The sequence below is a fragment of the Podarcis filfolensis genome, assembly GCF_964270895.1.
Source record: "Podarcis filfolensis genome assembly, chromosome: 3".
In the NCBI taxonomy this organism is placed as follows: domain Eukaryota; kingdom Metazoa; phylum Chordata; class Lepidosauria; order Squamata; family Lacertidae; genus Podarcis; species Podarcis filfolensis.
This window is the reverse complement of record NC_139606.1, coordinates 34,121,516-34,139,646: the sequence shown is the minus strand read 5'-3', so window position 1 is coordinate 34,139,646 and position 18,131 is coordinate 34,121,516. Positions and strand designations below refer to the sequence as shown.

General features: G+C 41.1%; 1 protein-coding gene across 1 annotated transcript in view; it reads left to right on the top strand.

Annotated features, from left to right (window-relative positions):
- LOC310759029 (dystonin-like) overlaps nt 1-18,131 on the top strand; it is a 306,438-nt gene that overhangs the window by 276,114 nt on the left and 12,193 nt on the right. Inside the window, exons 86-97 of the mRNA XM_083605788.1 lie at nt 2,581-2,750; nt 3,792-3,951; nt 4,950-5,144; nt 6,318-6,446; nt 9,633-9,776; nt 10,439-10,627; nt 11,498-11,627; nt 11,934-12,097; nt 12,753-12,915; nt 13,058-13,212; nt 13,627-13,701; nt 14,853-14,870. Of these exons, the coding sequence (XP_083461914.1) occupies nt 2,581-2,750; nt 3,792-3,951; nt 4,950-5,144; nt 6,318-6,446; nt 9,633-9,776; nt 10,439-10,627; nt 11,498-11,627; nt 11,934-12,097; nt 12,753-12,915; nt 13,058-13,212; nt 13,627-13,701; nt 14,853-14,870 (1,692 nt within the window). The remainder of the gene's footprint in view (nt 1-2,580; nt 2,751-3,791; nt 3,952-4,949; nt 5,145-6,317; nt 6,447-9,632; nt 9,777-10,438; nt 10,628-11,497; nt 11,628-11,933; nt 12,098-12,752; nt 12,916-13,057; nt 13,213-13,626; nt 13,702-14,852; nt 14,871-18,131) is intronic.

The following is an 18,131-nucleotide window of genomic DNA, read 5'->3' as shown; positions in this document are numbered from 1 at the left end:
GAATATTCTACACATGGAGGTGCCAGGAACTGTACCTTCTATATGCAAAGGATGGGTCTTACCACTGAACTACAGACCTCGCCCCTGATCAGATGATAATCACATCAGTATGTGCATTCTGGAAGGATTTTGAGTTGTAAAAGAGCTCAGAATGGTCTATTTCTGGGACTGGATTTTTACACTCAGCTGGCAATTAGTATGTTTAGAAATGGGTCTTTTGTGGGAAAACATTTTTAGAAATATTTTTTTAAAAAAAAGAAATTTGAATTTTCATGTTGTTTTTAAATTCAAAAATGCAGATTAATTCAGAAAAGGGGTGGAATGATTTATGAATGCACATTTGGTAAACTGACACACACTGGAAACATACTGACTTGTCCACCTCTATTAACTTCTCATTCCCCCGATACATGGACAGTCATAAAGTAGCCTCAAAAAATCCTAGCTACTCCTCTTAGCAAATATTTGTATGTTGCATGCCTTTGGTTGCTGCATGTTTTCAATCTTCCTTTTATAAAGTAAACCATTGAGCCATTGTTGAAGGTTTTAATGCTTTTAGTATCTAAGGCTAAAGACCGTAGACTAGGCTCTATTTGATATATGGAATAACTTGGCTTCATTCTTTGGGAGTTTGTCAAATAAGGAGAAATGAAGATTTTAAAAATGAGCTGTCTCGTATTTGTTACATGTTGCCAAAGATTTGAAGGAGTATTCATTGCCTTTTTATCAGTCCCCAACCACCACCAAGCTCTTTGCATGTTATATTTAGAAGTCAGTGAAGAAAGAATGGGCCGTATAGTTTGTCTTAATCCCTTTTTCAAGGAATTTTTTTTTAAAAAAAGAATATTGATATATTTTAAGGCGGGTGGCGCTGTGGGTTAAACCACAGAGCCTAGGACTTGCTGATCAGAAGGTTGGTGGTTCGAATCCCCGCAACGGGGTGAGCTCCCGTTGCTCGGTCCCTGCTGCTGCCAACCTAGCAGTTCGAAAGCACGTCAAAGTGCAAGTAGATAAATAGGTACCGCTCCGGAGGGAAGGTAAACGGCATTTCCGTGTGCTGCTCTGGTTTGCCAGAAGTGGCTTAGTCATGCTGGCCACATGACCCGGAAGCTGTACGCTGGCTCCCTCGGCCAATAAAGCGAGATGAGCACCGCAACCCCAGAGTCGGTCACGACTGGACCTAATGGTAAGGGGTCCCTTTACCTTTACCTTATCCTTCAAAAAATTGCTGGACTACAACACCCATCATCCCTGACTATTCGTCATGTTGGCTGGTGCTATTGGAGGTCCAAATCATATTTAGGTTACCACATCAGCTTACCCCCCCCCCATTTTTAGGTTAATATACACCTCATTACGAGTCAATCTCCATTTACTTTACAGAAGTGACATTGGTAGGATAATTCTTTTTTATTCAATGACTGTAATTGCTTGTGAGTTTCATTCTAGAGAATATTTGTAAATGATATAGCCACCAAAGAATTCACAAAATTGAGTCTTGCGTTTCTACTGACCAACATTTCTTTGGCGGATTCCTTATTTGTGCCTTCTTGCAAAAGCATGATAGATGTACATCTTGATAATCTTAGCACAGCCCTAATCCAGAGAAGATAGCAATACAGAAATAATCAAGCATTTCATTGTTTACATGGGGGGCACTTGCTCTCTGTAGTATTTAGCATTTAATACTTTCTTAAGTAGTGTACTGAATGCAAGATAACCTAAGGTTTGTCATGTTCCTTTTTTAATGGTAAAGAATGGAACAATATTTTCCAGTGTAGCTTATTTATTCTAGTCCATAATCAATAAACCTAAGGTATTGGGTTTCAGATGATTTAACATGGACTTCTACATTGATTTGAATGCTAGCGATTTGGTGTAAATGCTTTGTAGAAGACAGTCCAAACTTGTGCACTATGACTTCAAGCTGAGCACCAATGCCTTGCTACCATTTCTCTTGCATAACTTATTTTAATTGCTCAATTAAAGTCATTTGATTGATAGTCTTATTGATCCCAGGGACACGAGGTATATTCTGGAATAAATGCCAGCGGGTTCTGGAATCTAAATGTCCCGGTGACATTTCATGATATTTCCTTGCTAAATGTAGTTTGTATGAAAATATCATTCATTGTGTTTGGCCCTGTTCACACATCTGATAAATCATAGATAATGATTGACCATGAACATGCCTAGCTGGGCTGTTTATTTCCTCCCTACTAATACACAGAAGACTCAAACCCTGATCCTCGGCTTTGGGATCATGCTTTATTTCACTGTCAACAAGCCATGAGTGCTAAGCCAAAAGCGGAGCTTTGCTAGAAATTGTGGTTTGTTGGAAGAGAAGCAAACCATGATCCCTGGTTCAGAAGTAACACTAAGCCAGGGATCGTAGCTGATTCGTTTCCTCTGTACATGAGATGGGAAGAGTGAAGTGGGCATAATTCATCCATGCATTGTAAGCCATGCTTTATGGCTTACCATGATGTGTGAGTGTGGTCTTTGTCTCCAAACGGCACAAAATAAGTTGTGTAGGTTATGTGTGGTATGTGCTTCATATTGGGTCCCTTTCTTGAACAGGAGTTCCAGAAGGCTCTTGGAGCTAAACATTCTGTGTATGACACCACAAATAGAAGTGGACGTGCTTTGAAAGAAAAAACTTCCCTAGCTGATGACAATCTGAAACTGGATGATATGCTGAGTGAACTCAGAGACAAATGGGATACAGTATGTGGGAAATCTGTAGAAAGGTAAGACAAAAAAGCTTTGCATCTTACTTAAAAGAGGCTCTGTAAAGCAGTAGCTAGGTCACTGTCTCCTTATCATCCCATTTTCCTTTCCCCAGCTGGTCTTCAGTGAATGTCCCTGGTCAGAATAAAATAATGAGAGTCTCACTTTGAGCAGAGGATGTAGGTTCTTGGCTCCACTTCCCCATCCCTTAGAGTGTTTAAGACTGTGTACACATTATTCGCTTAAGATTAAGCTGATTGGGAAGGGGAGAAGGCATCAGAAATGCAGCATTTAATAAGGAATGACAGGCTAGATAAAGGATAGGTGTGGATTATCTCTAGCATCATGTGTACACTGTTTCTCAAACCAGCATTGGAAATGCACTGGATGCAGAGTAAATGGGAGCCAAAATCTCAGAATAAGCCAGCTGCAGAATAGGTATTGGTTTGTTCTTCCAAGGGTGGCTGGAGGCAGAGGAGACCCATTTCATATTCAGCCAAAGTCTCTGGGATAGTTTAGAGCTCCATTTCAGAAGGAAGAGTCCTGTGAAATGGGAAGTGCATGGTCCAACTCCTACACACTTTTCTTTATGTTGTATATTCCTTTAGTCCTAGGTTTGAGCTCAAATCTTGCCTCCTGAATTTATGAACAATATATTCATTTGTCTCCTCCACTTGGTCTTGATAGAGAGGTGTATAAAGCCAGAACATTTTGTTTTGTTCATTGTTACCTCTGAAAACTCCCCCAGCCCAGTTGGAAGAGAGGAAGGGGTGGTGGTAAAACTGGAAGAGCATGTAGCCCCTGGAATAGCGACTGATTGGAGGCAGGGCGAGGGGTCTAGGAAGTAGGAACTAGTAGTTGGCACGATAGAAGCAGAAATGTTGTCACTGTGGAGAGGCTGTAAATGAAGGAAGCTGCAGGAGGTAGGATGAATTCTAAAAGACCTAGATTTATGGTGTTAGAGTCATATTGCTGAGTGCGTGGGCATAGGGTGCCTGTAGATCTGCAATCACTCCCCCCTCCCTTTTTTTCACTGTGTCTGTCTTGTTTTCCCACTTCAGACAAAACAAACTGGAAGAAGCGCTGCTGTTTTCTGGGCAATTTACTGATGCTCTTCAAGCTCTCATAGATTGGCTGTACAAAGTGGAACCGCAGCTGGCCGAAGATCAGCCTGTGCACGGAGACATTGATTTAGTGATGAACTTAATAGATAATCACAAAGTAATGGCCACAAAATTACAGTCATTTTCATATTATTTTGAATCAAGCTGTTCAAAGCATTTTGAGTAAATGCCTGTTGGGTCAATTTGTAACTTTTAAGAAAGATTGATGAGCCCGTTCAATAGGTTAAAAACCTTGGCCTGTGGTATAAAAACTGGCTGGAGAGGGAAAAGAGCTTGCTGACTGCAACGAACAAGATTTATCTGAAACTTGCCTTCAGTGCTAAAGTTGATCTGCTACATTTTTCTTCATGCAGATTTTAATTCAGATTATTAGAACTAAAAACGCTCTTTAAAGTTTCTCAGAAGCAGTGGGTAATAGCATTAGCAGCCTTAGCTTTTTAGTCTGATCCATTTATAGGAGATGCAGAAACTCTGCTGCTCACATGTTCCACCATCTGCAAGGGCTGCCCCTTGTCTTTTAAAGGAAGCAAGAGATTTGTGGGCACATGCTTTTGCACATATAGAACTGCTAAGACAAAAAGAAACTGTCTCAGCAAAATATTGCAGAAGATGTGGAGCCCTGGATCAGAGTGTAGGAGTATAAGAGAGGCAGGGAGAGTGAAGGAGCCCCACGTTATCAAAGCTTGCACTAGTTTTCAGTTCCTTGTGTGCCTAGAGATTCCTAGCGAAAGTTTTAGGGGTTTTCAATATGTTGTTTTCTTTTTTAATTGGCAGTGTTCACGTGATCCCACATTGCATAAGGAAGATATTGTTGACCTAACAGTTTCTTTCGGAATATATGTAGAACTACTGATTTGTAAGAAGTGAGGGGAAAATTCAAATACGGTAGAGTAGCAAGGATTGAATAAAACAAAGCCAGACAGGGGAATGAAAATATTTACGGGACTCACATTACAAAACAAAATAATGTTCAGTTAAGTTTAATTTCTTTAAAAATTAAGTCTATAATAATGAACTTTCTCCATAGTTGTGATAGCTGTGTTACTTTATTATTTGGGGAGATAATAGAAGGAACCATTTATTTCCTTTTCTTAGGCCTTCCAGAAGGAACTGGGGAAAAGGACAGGCAGCGTCCAGGCACTGAAACGCTCTGCTCGTGAACTGATAGAAGGTAGTCGTGATGATTCTTCCTGGGTTAAGGTCCAAATGCAGGAGCTGGGCACTCGGTGGGAGACAGTGTGTGCATTGTCCGTCTCCAAGCAAACACGACTGGAACAAGCCCTCCACCAGGTGAAGAATGAACCAATTACACTTATTTCAATCAGATGCAGCCTATGCATGGGTTGGGAATGCATTCACTGGGTATCATTGCCGCATAGGAAGCGACAAAACAAGGAGGGCCTCATCTGTGCCATGCCTGTGCCACCAGGTTCTGCATAAGTTAAGGAGCCCACGGTGAAGCAATGGATAGATAAGCACAAAACAGCTTATGCAAAAGACATTAAAGTTGAAACAGGAGTCCTGATTACTAATTGCATTTATTTCACCAGGCCATGTCAGTGGAGTGGTGCTCTTGACTAGACTGAATTGCAAATAGCCTGCCCTACAGGAAACCTTTTAAAAAGTTATTGAATCATGAGGAGAAAGATAGGCTGGTGCTACTTTTTTTTTTACTTCATTCTGTTTTTCCTTTGTAGAGGAAGCCTTGTTGTGTGCAGAAGCCTTGCTGCTTTCATATACTAAAAAATATCGGGAAAATAATTTCAAAACAATTCCCAAACTCCTCCAGACACACCTGAGGGAGAATAATGTGGTGGTTATGGGCATTGTCCATTAGGTATCTGCAGTAAGTGCACACACAGATACTGCACTAACTCATGTTGCACCACTTGAAGCTGGAGGCTCAGCCTTTTTCTGACACTTCTTAAAGCACTACCAAAATCTGAAAAACCATTTTGACCAAAGACCATTGCAAGACACACACACACAATGAACATGCGAAGGCTGTAACTGGCAGGGACAACTCTATAGTGATACTGCTTTCAGCTCTTCTATATACAGCCTCAATTAGCTCCCCCCATTCCACAAAGTAATTAACATCATTCACTAGCATGACTCTACCTGATAATTTGTCAGTGTGAAGGCAGGTTGCTCTGAATTCCACTTTCACATATGCTATCAATCATATATTTAAAAGCATGCACAAACAGGCCTATGGGCTTTATTAAATCCTTTTTTAAAAGCATGTGACATTTTTACAGCCATGATATCAGAGTGCTGTATGTCAGATTCCTTAATGGAAAGTTAATGTACCTCCATTGCTGAATGATAAACGATTCCACCAATCTGGGCACAGGTTCATTGTTCATGGGAGGAATCCAACATTGTACTCTTTCAGTCCAGAACCCTTTTACAGCATTCTCTCCCCCCCCCCCACTTTCTTTTCCACTTTCATTTATACAGGCGGAAGAATTCCACTCAGTTGTGCACGTTCTTCTGGAATGGCTGGCTGAGGCTGAACAGGCCCTTCGTTTCCATGGCAATCTCCCAGATGATGAAGAGTCTCTGCGTACTCTAATAGATCAGCATCGGGTGAGTGAGATAATTGAGACAGTGCTGGCTCTTGAGACTAGATTTATGAAAAGGTCGGAATAAAATAAAACTATGACTTATTTGTATCTGGCAATGAAAATTAGTTTCTTTCCTAGAAATAGGGCTCGTGGAAAACTTTTGATGGGTGATTGATAACTCAATCAGCTAAAGCACCTTAAAATCAGTATACTTACTTTAAATGTTTCCTTCCCAAACCATAATAAAATTCTTGATATTCATAGCAACACAGTTATTAAACTGCAGTAGAACCTCTCATACCCCTTGAAGTCTGGCATAGACCATGTCCCAGGCCATCAATCCTCTCTATCACAAGAAGTCAGATTCAGCAGAATTCTTGTAGCAAATTCATTCTCTTCCTATTACTCCCAGTCTTTACATACATACTTTGTAGGCCACTTTCCCAGTGGGTTGAGCCTTCTCTTCCAGAAAAGAAAAAAATGCTAGCAGGAGAGACTTCAGGACAAAGGCATAAGAAGGTGGATAATTGGCTAAATATTTATAGTGCCCGTCATAGAGGTCAGGTGGTAAGAATGAAGCCATTATACCCCTCTGTTGAACAAGGCCTGCAAAATTTATGACCCACCAGGCTAGCACACCACTGGCAGTTCATTTATAGTGCAAGACATGCAGAAGGTGCAGATCATTACTTGTTTACACTAGTCTAGGACAGATCTGCATGCTAAGGGAGATTGTGATTATGGTAAATGAAGTGGAGTAGGGAAATTCGCAGTGAAACAACATCATCATGTCATGTGGTCTGTTTTACTATGTATTTTTGAGATGTGTAGCTGCTGCTTTTGTCTCTTGTAACATGTAGTTCTTCCCATAGTTTTACCACTTTCAGTTGGATTGTCATTCCCCACTCCCAACCCACTTTCTCTCCCCCCACCTTCTTTTCTCTTTTTTTTTGGTAACGGTCTACACTATGAGTCAGGCCATTTGTGCAGCTACTCCTCCAGCTCCACCATTTTCCCCCCCTGGCTAGTCTTTATGTATCTGTTACCATACAATGAGATCATTGAAAGGCTGCCAGACGCAATGGTAATGAAGAAGAGAATATCTTGTTTACTGTCATTCCCTCTGAACAGGCTCCAGATGGTTCTCTTTGGATTTTCTCTCACCAAAGAAAAGGCAAATTCTCTCTCTCTCTCTCTCTCTCTCTCTCTCTCTCTCTCTTTCTCTCTCTCTCTCTTTCCTCACACGCACAGTTCTCTAGGCAAAGCAAGCAATACGTAAACACAGGATAACAACGTACAATAACGGCAGCTAAAATGTAAACCACACTTTAAAAATTTACAAGCTGTAGAAGTTGTGAGTGAAGACGCATTTTAATACAATGTGAAGTTTGGAGTATCTTCAAACATACTTTTATCTAAACCTAAATATATCGCATACTTTAGTTCTGCTGCTTTACCCCTTGTTTTTGTGAAGGAAATGTCTAATAGGAATCTTTTTGTGTAGCAACATTTTAAAATTCTTACCCTACTCTGGTGGGGCTACTTGACTGCCAGTCTATCAAGGAAGGCATTTCAGCCCTTTATTTTATATTGAAAAGCTCAGTTTCACAACCAATTACCCTTTAAAAAAAATTGCACTTGCTTTAATAGAGGTTAGGTCTCCCAGATAATTCAGATTTTACCTCTCCTTGTGGGCTTTGGGGCTGATAGGCACAGTGGGTAAATGCATTAAACTAGGTATGAATGGAAAGACATTTATGCTCTTGCTCTCTCTACCCTAGTCCACCTCCTACACCACTCAAAAGTCTCATAAATCTTTTCTCTTGTAAAAATGTTATATATCCTTAATTCACTTTCTGATTTTCCCTATCAGCATAGGATGACTTAGGGCCTATAACTTACAATGTGGACACTAAAAAAACAACAATAAAATATAGAAGATAGTCTAAAACAACAGCAGAGAACACAGCAGCCAAAATATCCAGGAGGGCTCAAAACCTGATTAAAAGGGGAAAATAATAACTTTGCATATCCCAGCAGAGGAATTTCGGCGGGGCGGGGGAACCATCACAGTAAAGGCTGTATTGTGTTTTGTCACTTTACAAATAGAAGGGCATTTGTGGGAGATCTGAATTCTCAGGCATCTTTGAGATGAGCATTTCAAACAAAATTTTCAAGAAGAGGACTGTTCTTTTGTTATCTGAACCCCAGTGAAAGTGGGCCACAGACGCTTGCATCCCCTATTCCTTATCCACAGGAAGCAGGAAACAAGTGCAGCAGGGAAGTTGGCATTAGTTTGTAACCCAGATAGATAGGTCCTGATTTCTTCCTGGTTCAGGGCGCCATCCTCCCGCATGTGGGGCTTTGTGGAGCAGCAAGGCCACTGCCATATCCGTAAGTCCTGCTACTCAGGGTGACGATACTGGAAGATGCATGGAGGGTAAAGGATGTTCGGGTCCAGTCCAGACCTGATGCTGTCACACAATAGCAGTGAAACTGGCTTGGGATCCAGTGAATCTCAAGTCAGCACAGCCCTGCCCACTCCCTCCATCAGGACCCCCCACTGTCCCTGGATGATTCAGCAGGCAGCAGGAGGCTGTCTCAGCCAGGAGAGCTGAGTGAAGGGACACTTTTGCCTGATCCAACACACAGTCTGGCCTAAAGGAGGTTTAGATAGCTCAGTAGGTTGGTTGCTTCTGCAGTCAACATGTTAGCATCCTGTAGTCCAAGAATTCAGTGAATGGTCCCTAGAAGTCTGCATCAATATATGCTGGCCCAGTTATACAACTGAGCAGAGGTGCTCTGAGTAGAGAGTGTGGTTTGATTAAATAATCAATCCACTGGGTTTCCTGAAACATGTCCAAAAGTAATTAACTTGCTATGACATCTAAGTGGTGCTGTCTCACAAAGTTGTGTGTGTGTGCGTGCGCATAAATATTGCAGTATTGAATTGCAGACTCCAGCATGCATTTTGTCTCTTCAATTAGCCCTTAGTCTACAGTGGATCTTAAAATATTCTTAATAAGTAAATCACTTTCCTCATGCTTTGCTTCTCTTCTTCCTTCCCTGCCACTGGATCAATTCAGATGCCGAGTGATTCAGTGTAGGCATCTGCGCTTTTTGGCTAAACCAGCAAAGTCCAAAATCACTTGGATTTTACCTTTGAACCACTGCCAGCACCTAATTGAAATCACTGTTTTTGCCTTAGGAATTCATGAGAAAACTGGAAGAAAAAAAGGCTGAGCTAACGAAAGCCACAGGTATGGGAGAAGCCATCCTGGCTATCTGCCACCCAGACTCCATCACTACCATCAAGCACTGGATAACAATCATCAGAGCAAGGTTTGAAGAGGTCAGTCCATCTCTAGCAGGTTCTCTCTGGTAATAATAATCAGTCTTTGATAGCTTGGAACACAACTGACAATTAGCAAGGCACTTATATTGTGAGGAAACGATCCAGCTGTCGAGAGCAAAATGTTTAACATACTCATGCTGTCATGTGTAATAGGCTGGTTTTGGCTCTTCCTTTGCAAATGTCTCTTGAGGAAGAAGTAAAACACTTCCCAGATCAGTTCATGTTCAAGATAATCACAATGAATTAGAAGTTAAGCTTTGAAAAAGGGATAGGGAACCTGTGGTTCTACAGACATTGTTGGACTCCAACTCCCATCAGCACCAACCACTATGGTCATTTGTCAAGGATTAAGGAGTACTGTATGATAATTCTCAAAATGTTACCACATACTAAATACCCAATCGTTAAACACAGCAGTGCTTTCCAACACTTCTGTGCTGCTAGAAACCTTTGGATCACAGTAAAAAGGCAGTGACTTTTCTTTTTGTACTTCTCTTCATGGGGTGCAAAGAGTTCCAGCTTCTACTCACAGAGCTCACTAATGTGGTTGCTCAGCAGTCCTTTGATAATTCAGCCAAATTTGTTCATGTGGAAGTAATGGAGCACCCAAAGCCCTGGGTTGTGTGAATGTGAATATCATGCATACTTTTCTTTTCAAGGTGTTAGCATGGGCAAAGCAACATCAGCAGAGATTGGCAGGGGCCCTGGCTGCACTTATTGCTAATCAAGAGCTGTTGGAAGCATTATTGACCTGGTTGCAGTGGGCAGAGACGACACTTAGTGAAAAAGACAAGGAAGTCATTCCTCAGGAGATTGATGATGTTAAGGCACTCATAGCTGAGCATCAGGTAAGAGGGCCGTTGCTATGATTTTGATCAAACTAGTCAGCTTCAACGTACTTATGTGCATATGCATATTTTGGAAGTTCAGGTGGAACAGAGGTTTTTAAATAAACAATTAAAAAACATGCTTTGGCCAAGGGTTCTGGTTCACGTAGCCTTCTGTTTTTATTTATGTTGTTTTATTGTATTGTACAGCATTGTTCTGGTAAAAGGTGAAGAAAGGCAATATTAAGGAAAACTGCTCTGTTCTTGTACACAATAAACCAGTGCACCAATTCACCATGCAATTGATTTCTCCTTTAGAATAAAGAGACAGAACAGCAAAGAAAAAGAAATTGAAAACAATAAATAAGCTGGACTGTAAGATAATACTGTATTGCTTGTGTTCAACTTTACATTCTACAGTATGCCTTAGAATTGTTCTGGGACCACATAGTTCCTTCATAAAGTCAAAGTTGAGTATTTTCCTTGTTGGTAAGCCAGTTAGGAGAACTTTGTCATTACTATTTGGGACATGAGATCAATATCCTTATTGTGGGAGAAACATGCACTTTGGAACACTTGGATGTTGGTGGAAGTGCTTTCTTTTACTCTGAGCATGTAGCTCAAGAAGCCACAGCCCATATTGTTGTTCTCATTCATGTGCTCATGGCAGACAAGGTAGTTGTGTAGGCATTCAGGTGTTAGCAAGGAGATGCTGTATCCAATGTAGATGCTAATCTAGATGTGAGAGAAATCAGCATGTGAAGTAGGAGTTCTGTGCATACATGGGAGATCCCACAGACATCTGGATCAGATCCTTTGTACCCCCAAACAGGGTATGTTGCAAAATATTGTTGTGCATTGTTAGCCAAAGCAACCACCCTTTAATTGCAGACATTCATGGAGGAAATGACCAGAAAACAGCCTGATGTGGATAAGGTTACTAAGACGCATAAAAGGAAAGCAGCTGAATCTGGTCCAATTCATTCTCATATTCCTGTACTGGATAAAGGAAGAGGAGGAAGTAAGTAATGATCTCACATATATGTGGTATCACATATATCATTGTCGTTAGTCATTAACTGATTATTTAAAAGCTGTCAGAATTTAACTTACTATTTCTGATTTGTGAAGTGGACAGGATTGTCTACAGGGTCAGGAACCTGTGGCCCTAAAGCCAAACCTACCTTTCTGTTAGATGCCACCTGGTATCACAGGCATGTTAGGCCTCTCCCTTCTTCCTATAGAAACAGGCATGTATGCTGTGTTACCTTTTGTTTACACTGCCTTGAGAAGCAGAAGTACAGTACATTTTTCTGTATTTTAACAGGAAAGCGTTCCCCAACACCAAGCATGTATCCCTCAGGTGCACAGGCTCAGATTGAAACCAAGAATCCACGGGTGAACCTCTTGGTCAGCAAATGGCAGCAAGTCTGGCTTCTGGCTCTGGAAAGAAGAAGGAAACTTAATGATGCTTTAGACCGATTAGAGGAGGTCAGTAAACAGAACATTTTTTTTGCTATAACTAAGCCTTGGTTCATGTCTTATTGGCCACTCCTCTTCATGTGGTGGAGGACCAGGAAGATACCCTTCCTTTGACAGGCAGAAGTAGCTTATGTGTTGGTCAGTGCATACCAACACCCAGTTATGTGAAATCCCTGCTCGTGCACCATTATTATTCACTTTTATTACAAAGGTAATTCAAAGTGATTTACATTAACTATATTTAAAGCAATTTACATTAATTATGTTAATTACTCCCTTGCTTTTTTGTGATGGAGATATATCACATAAGCAGACATCAGCATGGAGTGCCATTGGTGTTGTGTAGACATAATATTGGGATGTATGCTCCTTCTGCTTTCCCTGTACTCCCTTCAGAACAAATTCACCACTTTCCTTGTTAGAGTTTGCCATGGTTTAGAGTTACTTGAATGGTGATCATAGTGATGATTAAAGATTTGTAAGCCCCCTTCATACTTTAGTTTCAAAAAAAGGGAATGGGGTTTTGGGGAGGGCAAGGGAAAGACTCCTAAGGTTGACTTCCAGTTTGCACATTAACATCTGCTCTGAACTTTAGCATCATGATTATATGTATATCTCACAAGACAGTTCACCTCTTTTTTTCCATTTTCCCTTTTGTCTCAAGCTGAAAGAATTTGCCAACTTTGATTTTGATATTTGGCGGAAGAAGTATATGCGTTGGATGAACCATAAGAAATCTCGAGTCATGGACTTCTTTAGGAGGATAGATAAAGATCAGGATGGAAAGATAACCAGACAGGAATTTATTGATGGGATTCTTTCTTCAAGTAAGTTTTAAAGCAAAGTTCGATCATTTGCATATTAAATTTAATTCCTCAGAGTTTTGGAATGCTAGTAAGTCATCAGTTTCCCGAAAGGTTATTGGTAAGAGTTGTTCATTTTAACTTGAACTGTTATTTTCATCTGCAGAATTTCCTACTAGTCGATTGGAAATGAGTGCAGTAGCGGATATCTTTGACAGAGATGGTGATGGCTATATTGACTACTATGAGTTTGTAGCAGCACTTCATCCGAACAAAGATGCATACAAGCCTCTGACAGATGCTGACAAAATTGAAGATGAGGTGCTCTTCTCCCTTCCCCCCTCCCCCTCCCCGCCCCTAAGCCTCCTTCTTAAAGTATCTTTCTCTGGAGTTGCATGTTGAACTTATACAGTGGTATCTCGGTTTACGAACAGCCCTGTTTATGAACTATTCAGTTTACGAACTCTGCAAAACCAGAAGTAGTGTTCCGGTTTGTGAACTTTACCTCAGTCTACAAACGGAAGCCGAACAGTGGAAGTGCACTGGCAGCGGGAGGCCTCATTAGGGAAAGCGCACCTCAGTTTAAGAACAGATTTGGTTTAAGAACGGACTTCAGGAACAGATTAAGTTCGTAAACCGAGGTACCACTGTAGTCCCATTGTTTTCTTGACCTGATTGCACAATTTACCATAAATGGCAATTAATATAATTTGCTTCTGATTGTCGTTTTGACAGGTGACAAGGCAGGTAGCAAAATGTAAATGCGCAAAGCGATTCCAAGTGGAGCAGATTGGTGATAACAAGTACAGAGTAAGTATAGAAAACAGTCACGTTATCTGTTGGATTTAGACTCCCCTATTCTGCAAACGAGTAATTTAACTAAATTAATAATACAGTGTGAATTTGATGTATTTTCTCTTTTTAAAAAACAACAACAACATCATCATTTTGGACCCTATTGCATTTTTCACCAGCCACAGTGCAAAAAGTGAGATGCTGCTGTTGCGCCACCCTCTTGGCTGCAGGTGCTATCGCTCTCTGGGGTGAGGTGGCAGCAGAGTAGTTGTGGTAGGTGCAGATGCATGTGCCCCTGTGGCCACCACTGCTGTCAACCCAGTGGTCTCCTGCCCTCATCTCTTCTCTGGCCCCCCATCGCATCCCAGCAAGCGGCAGCACCACTGCAGCCAACAGGGTACTGCAGTGGCAGGACCCCACCTCATGCACCACAGCTGTTCTTTAATCACCCCATCTGATCCTTTAGCTTGTGGTTGAAGAAGAAGAAAAGCTACTATTATACCACCGAAGTCACAATAAATCTTTTCTTGCATTGGAATTGTAAATAACTTTCCAAAGGAGCTTGGGTTTTGATGAAACTTCCAAGTAATAGAGCTTAATGCTTGTTACAAATATTCCATGTGTGCACCAAGTTATACCTACAGCTTTCAAGGTTTTATAGTGGAACATTCATTAACTTCTGAATTAGAATTATTATTATTTTTTTCCAACAGAGCAAACAGTTGGGAGTGTATTAGCCTTCCAAACATATTTGAATAAAGTTGTACTCTGTCATCACCATCCTGTCTTTTCTTTTTGTTTGATTTTGATTTCACTGAAGCATGCTTTCCTTTTTCTAGATAGAAAATGTGCCAGAAAAACCAGCAAGTAGATATCAAGGGGGGATCTGCCAAATTGTTGTCCCCTTCTTTCATTTCAATTCAGCAATATCATTTTCCATTGAGAATTTGGTGGAAGGAAATCAGATTATACAGCAAGCAATAGATAGGTGTCATAGGAGTCAGGTCTGACAGCATTAACAGCCCAGACAGCTGATGTTATCAGCACATCTCTAAGTTACATACTAAATTGGAAGATTTAGAATGTGTGTGTGCTGTTAGAGTGTGTTCTAGAGGATTTCCTGTTACACTAATTATGTCTTTCTCCCATTTTCCATCTCTTGTCAGTTCTTCCTGGGAAATCAGGTATAAACAGTGGAATGTGTTATGGAGTTCCTAGTATTCTTTTAATACATCATCATTTCAGCTTGCAGTGGTTTGTCCTCCCCTACCCTTTCACCCTAAGCTAATTCATTGTTGGTCAGCTACGATGCCTCTCTGGAAATGCTTAACTGGTTTCCTTGTTTTGGGAATTGCCTTTTCTGCCTGCTGCTGCCTCATTAATGAGATTACTTTTAAGGGAACCAGATAATAGACTGCATTAATTGGTAGTGCAAATGCCTTTGGGCATTCTTCCTGTGGCTTACACACTGGAATTGCTGTTAAGATTTTACTGTGATTCATATATGGAGTATCCTTTAAATTTCCATGCTGCATTCCACTGTAAGATGATCCAGGACCTTGCATTTTTTAAAGCTTTTGCCAAAAACAAAAAAGGACATTCAATTAGAAATTGAATAGGGAAATTGCATTTCCATAAAAACCATCACTGCAAATTGGGCACCATGCAGACTGCATCCCAGGTAAAGACTGCCTATTTCTGTTTTGTTTCGCGTGCAGTCCATCATTCTTCTTGCTTCTTAGAAGTTAGTACAGTGGAACCTCGGTTGTTGAATGCTTCCGTTGGCATAAGTTTCGGCTTCCGAATGCCGAAAACCTGGAAGTAACTGCTCCGGTTTTCGAACGATTCTCGGAAGCTGAATGTACTACACGGCTTCCATTTTGAGTTTCCCTATTGTATTGAGGGTTCGGTTTTCGGTTTTCGGTTTTCGAACATTTCGGACATCGAACAGTCTTCTGGAACGGATTATGTTCGAAAACCGAGGTTCCGCTGTATCATCCTTTCTTAGAATCTATTCCCTGTGAAACCTAATAGTAAAGGAAGATTATATAGATTTTTAGAATGAGATTACTCAACATTATGCAGTGTAAAAAAATCCCATTTGTGATTTAAAGTTTCACCTACTCTGACATGAGTATAATAAGCTAAATTTTCCTTCTAATGCTATCCATGCTAATACATTATATAATCTTAACTTTTGCCTTTGTTTAGCCCGCTTTGCTCCCAATTCTAAAGCCACTCCCATTTTGCATGATACGATCTTCTTGATTTCCTAGATGACGTAGTGAAGGGGGTTTGTTCTCCTGCTTTCTTCAGGAGTGAGACAGGAAGCACTGGAGGAATGAGACAGGAAGCACTGGAGCTGCAAGTGGCAATGTTGAAGCATTGTGCCGTCTGGAAAATGGGGAGAGAAATGTTCCACTCCCAAATGGGAGTTGGGGGACTGGGGCAGGTTGCTTACTCCTGACCGCAGCAGAGTGACACCTGAGATTAGGGATCATTTGGCACAACAGTAGTAGAAGTTAATTACCTAAATGGGCTCGGGGAAAGAAGAACTGGGGGGTAAAGGGTAAGTGCCCCAAAATATCATAATGGTGACAGATGGGGTTTCCCAAAACAATCTCCCAGGCTTTATTGGCTCAAAGGGAAATCTCCCCAGACTTATTCAGGAGCTGCCATATATAGTGGAGCACATTCCCCCCCCCCCAAAAAAAAGAGGACCATCAGAAAATACAGTTGATGCAGCATAAAATCTTGTGAGTAAAAAAAGAAAGAAAGAAAATATTCAGCCACTAATTACTTTGGGTATTCTCAATTTGTTAACTTTATATGCTTTCCTCTTGTTTGGTTCCCAAAAGTAACATGCCTTTCTCCCTTTGCTTAAGCTGTGTCTCAGTAAGGTACATGAAAAATTAAACTCAGTTACATGATTTGGCTGTAAAACAAGTAGTGCTTACCTTAGCTTCTTTCCAAGGATGAAATCCGGCATTTTATTCTAGTGTGATCTTTGGGAAGAACTCCCCATAGGTACCCACATGAAGAATCTGGTCTTACATATCACAGTAATCCGAGCTAAGAAGTGCTGAATCCCTCTGACTATTTTTTTCTCCCAGGGAACAGGGTGGCTCTGAGATCCTACCTGTAATGGGGGATCAGTTGGAGGTGGACAAGAGATTTGGATGAGTTGGATTGATAATATGGAAGAGTGAGGTCTTTTGCATTGGTTGGGATTTAAAGGTTGTAACCCTGCAGTCTGCTAGTGCACTTTTCAGATTGCACAGTACAGTTAGACATGAGGCAGCCATGGCTTGTCCTGCTGTTTCTCCCCTGGTCCTGTTGTCCTTCCCTTCCTCCACTTGCTGCAATGGTCAGGCCTGCAGGTGTGCTGTGCAGCAGTTTGGGGTGAATCACAATGGCAGGAAAAGAAAAGAGCAGAACACGTTCCTATTACAGTGGGGAATGTAAATGAGGAGAGAAGCAGGTTTGGGATATTTCCCCCTTCCTCCCTGCAGCCAACCCTCCTTTAAATCTGCTACACAGGGTTGGACCCTCCATGGCAGATTTAGTGAGACTGGGGGGGGGGGGGTCTGCAGCGGGGAAGGGGGAAATATCCCAAACCTGTTTCTCTCCTCATTCTGCTGATGGAAACCTTACTGCCAGCTGAGTCAGGTCTCTCAGTTACAGTCTGACAACATTAGCTATGATTCATAGCGTTTTGCAATGGTAGTGTAAGACATCCACTGGAACTATTGGAGACACTTTATGTATTAGTGATTTGATACTAATGTCATGGAAAGAAGATTTGAAATGTGCATATAAAGAGTGAAGGAGAAACTCAGGTGGCCATCCTTATACTACATTTTAGTTCCCTATTGGCCTGGGTCAGATCATTCTATAGCAGCTTATTGAACCTAAGTATGCATGAGCCTTGTTGCCCATACACTCTGTCCTCGCATTGCTCTTCCCTCCTCTCTTCTCTGCATGCTGCAATAATCCTTCAATTAAACATACTTTCCATCTACATCCAAACTGGGAAGCTATGGCTGCAATGTTCAGAACAAGCTAGAATCTTAAACCAGCTTCAGACCATGGTTTAAGATCCTGGGTTGTTCTGAACATTGTTAACCATAGTTTCCCATTTTGGACATAACAGGAAATTATGGTTAATTGAAGACTTATTGGCTTATGGCAGTATTTTAAAGAGGGAAGAGTCTGTGTGCTCTGCCAGAAGGCTCATTCATATCTCAGATTAAGGCTAAACATGTTGCCCCAAATGCAAACATGTGTTTACATTCATGGATTGGGAGAAGCAGGCTTTAAGCCACTTGAATGAGCCTGAAAATTATGCTATAATGGTGCAGAGATTTTCACCATGTGTACTAATATACGAAGCAACAGAGTGTAATGAGTCCTTTAGATCACCAACGAATTTTGCTAAGGCTCCA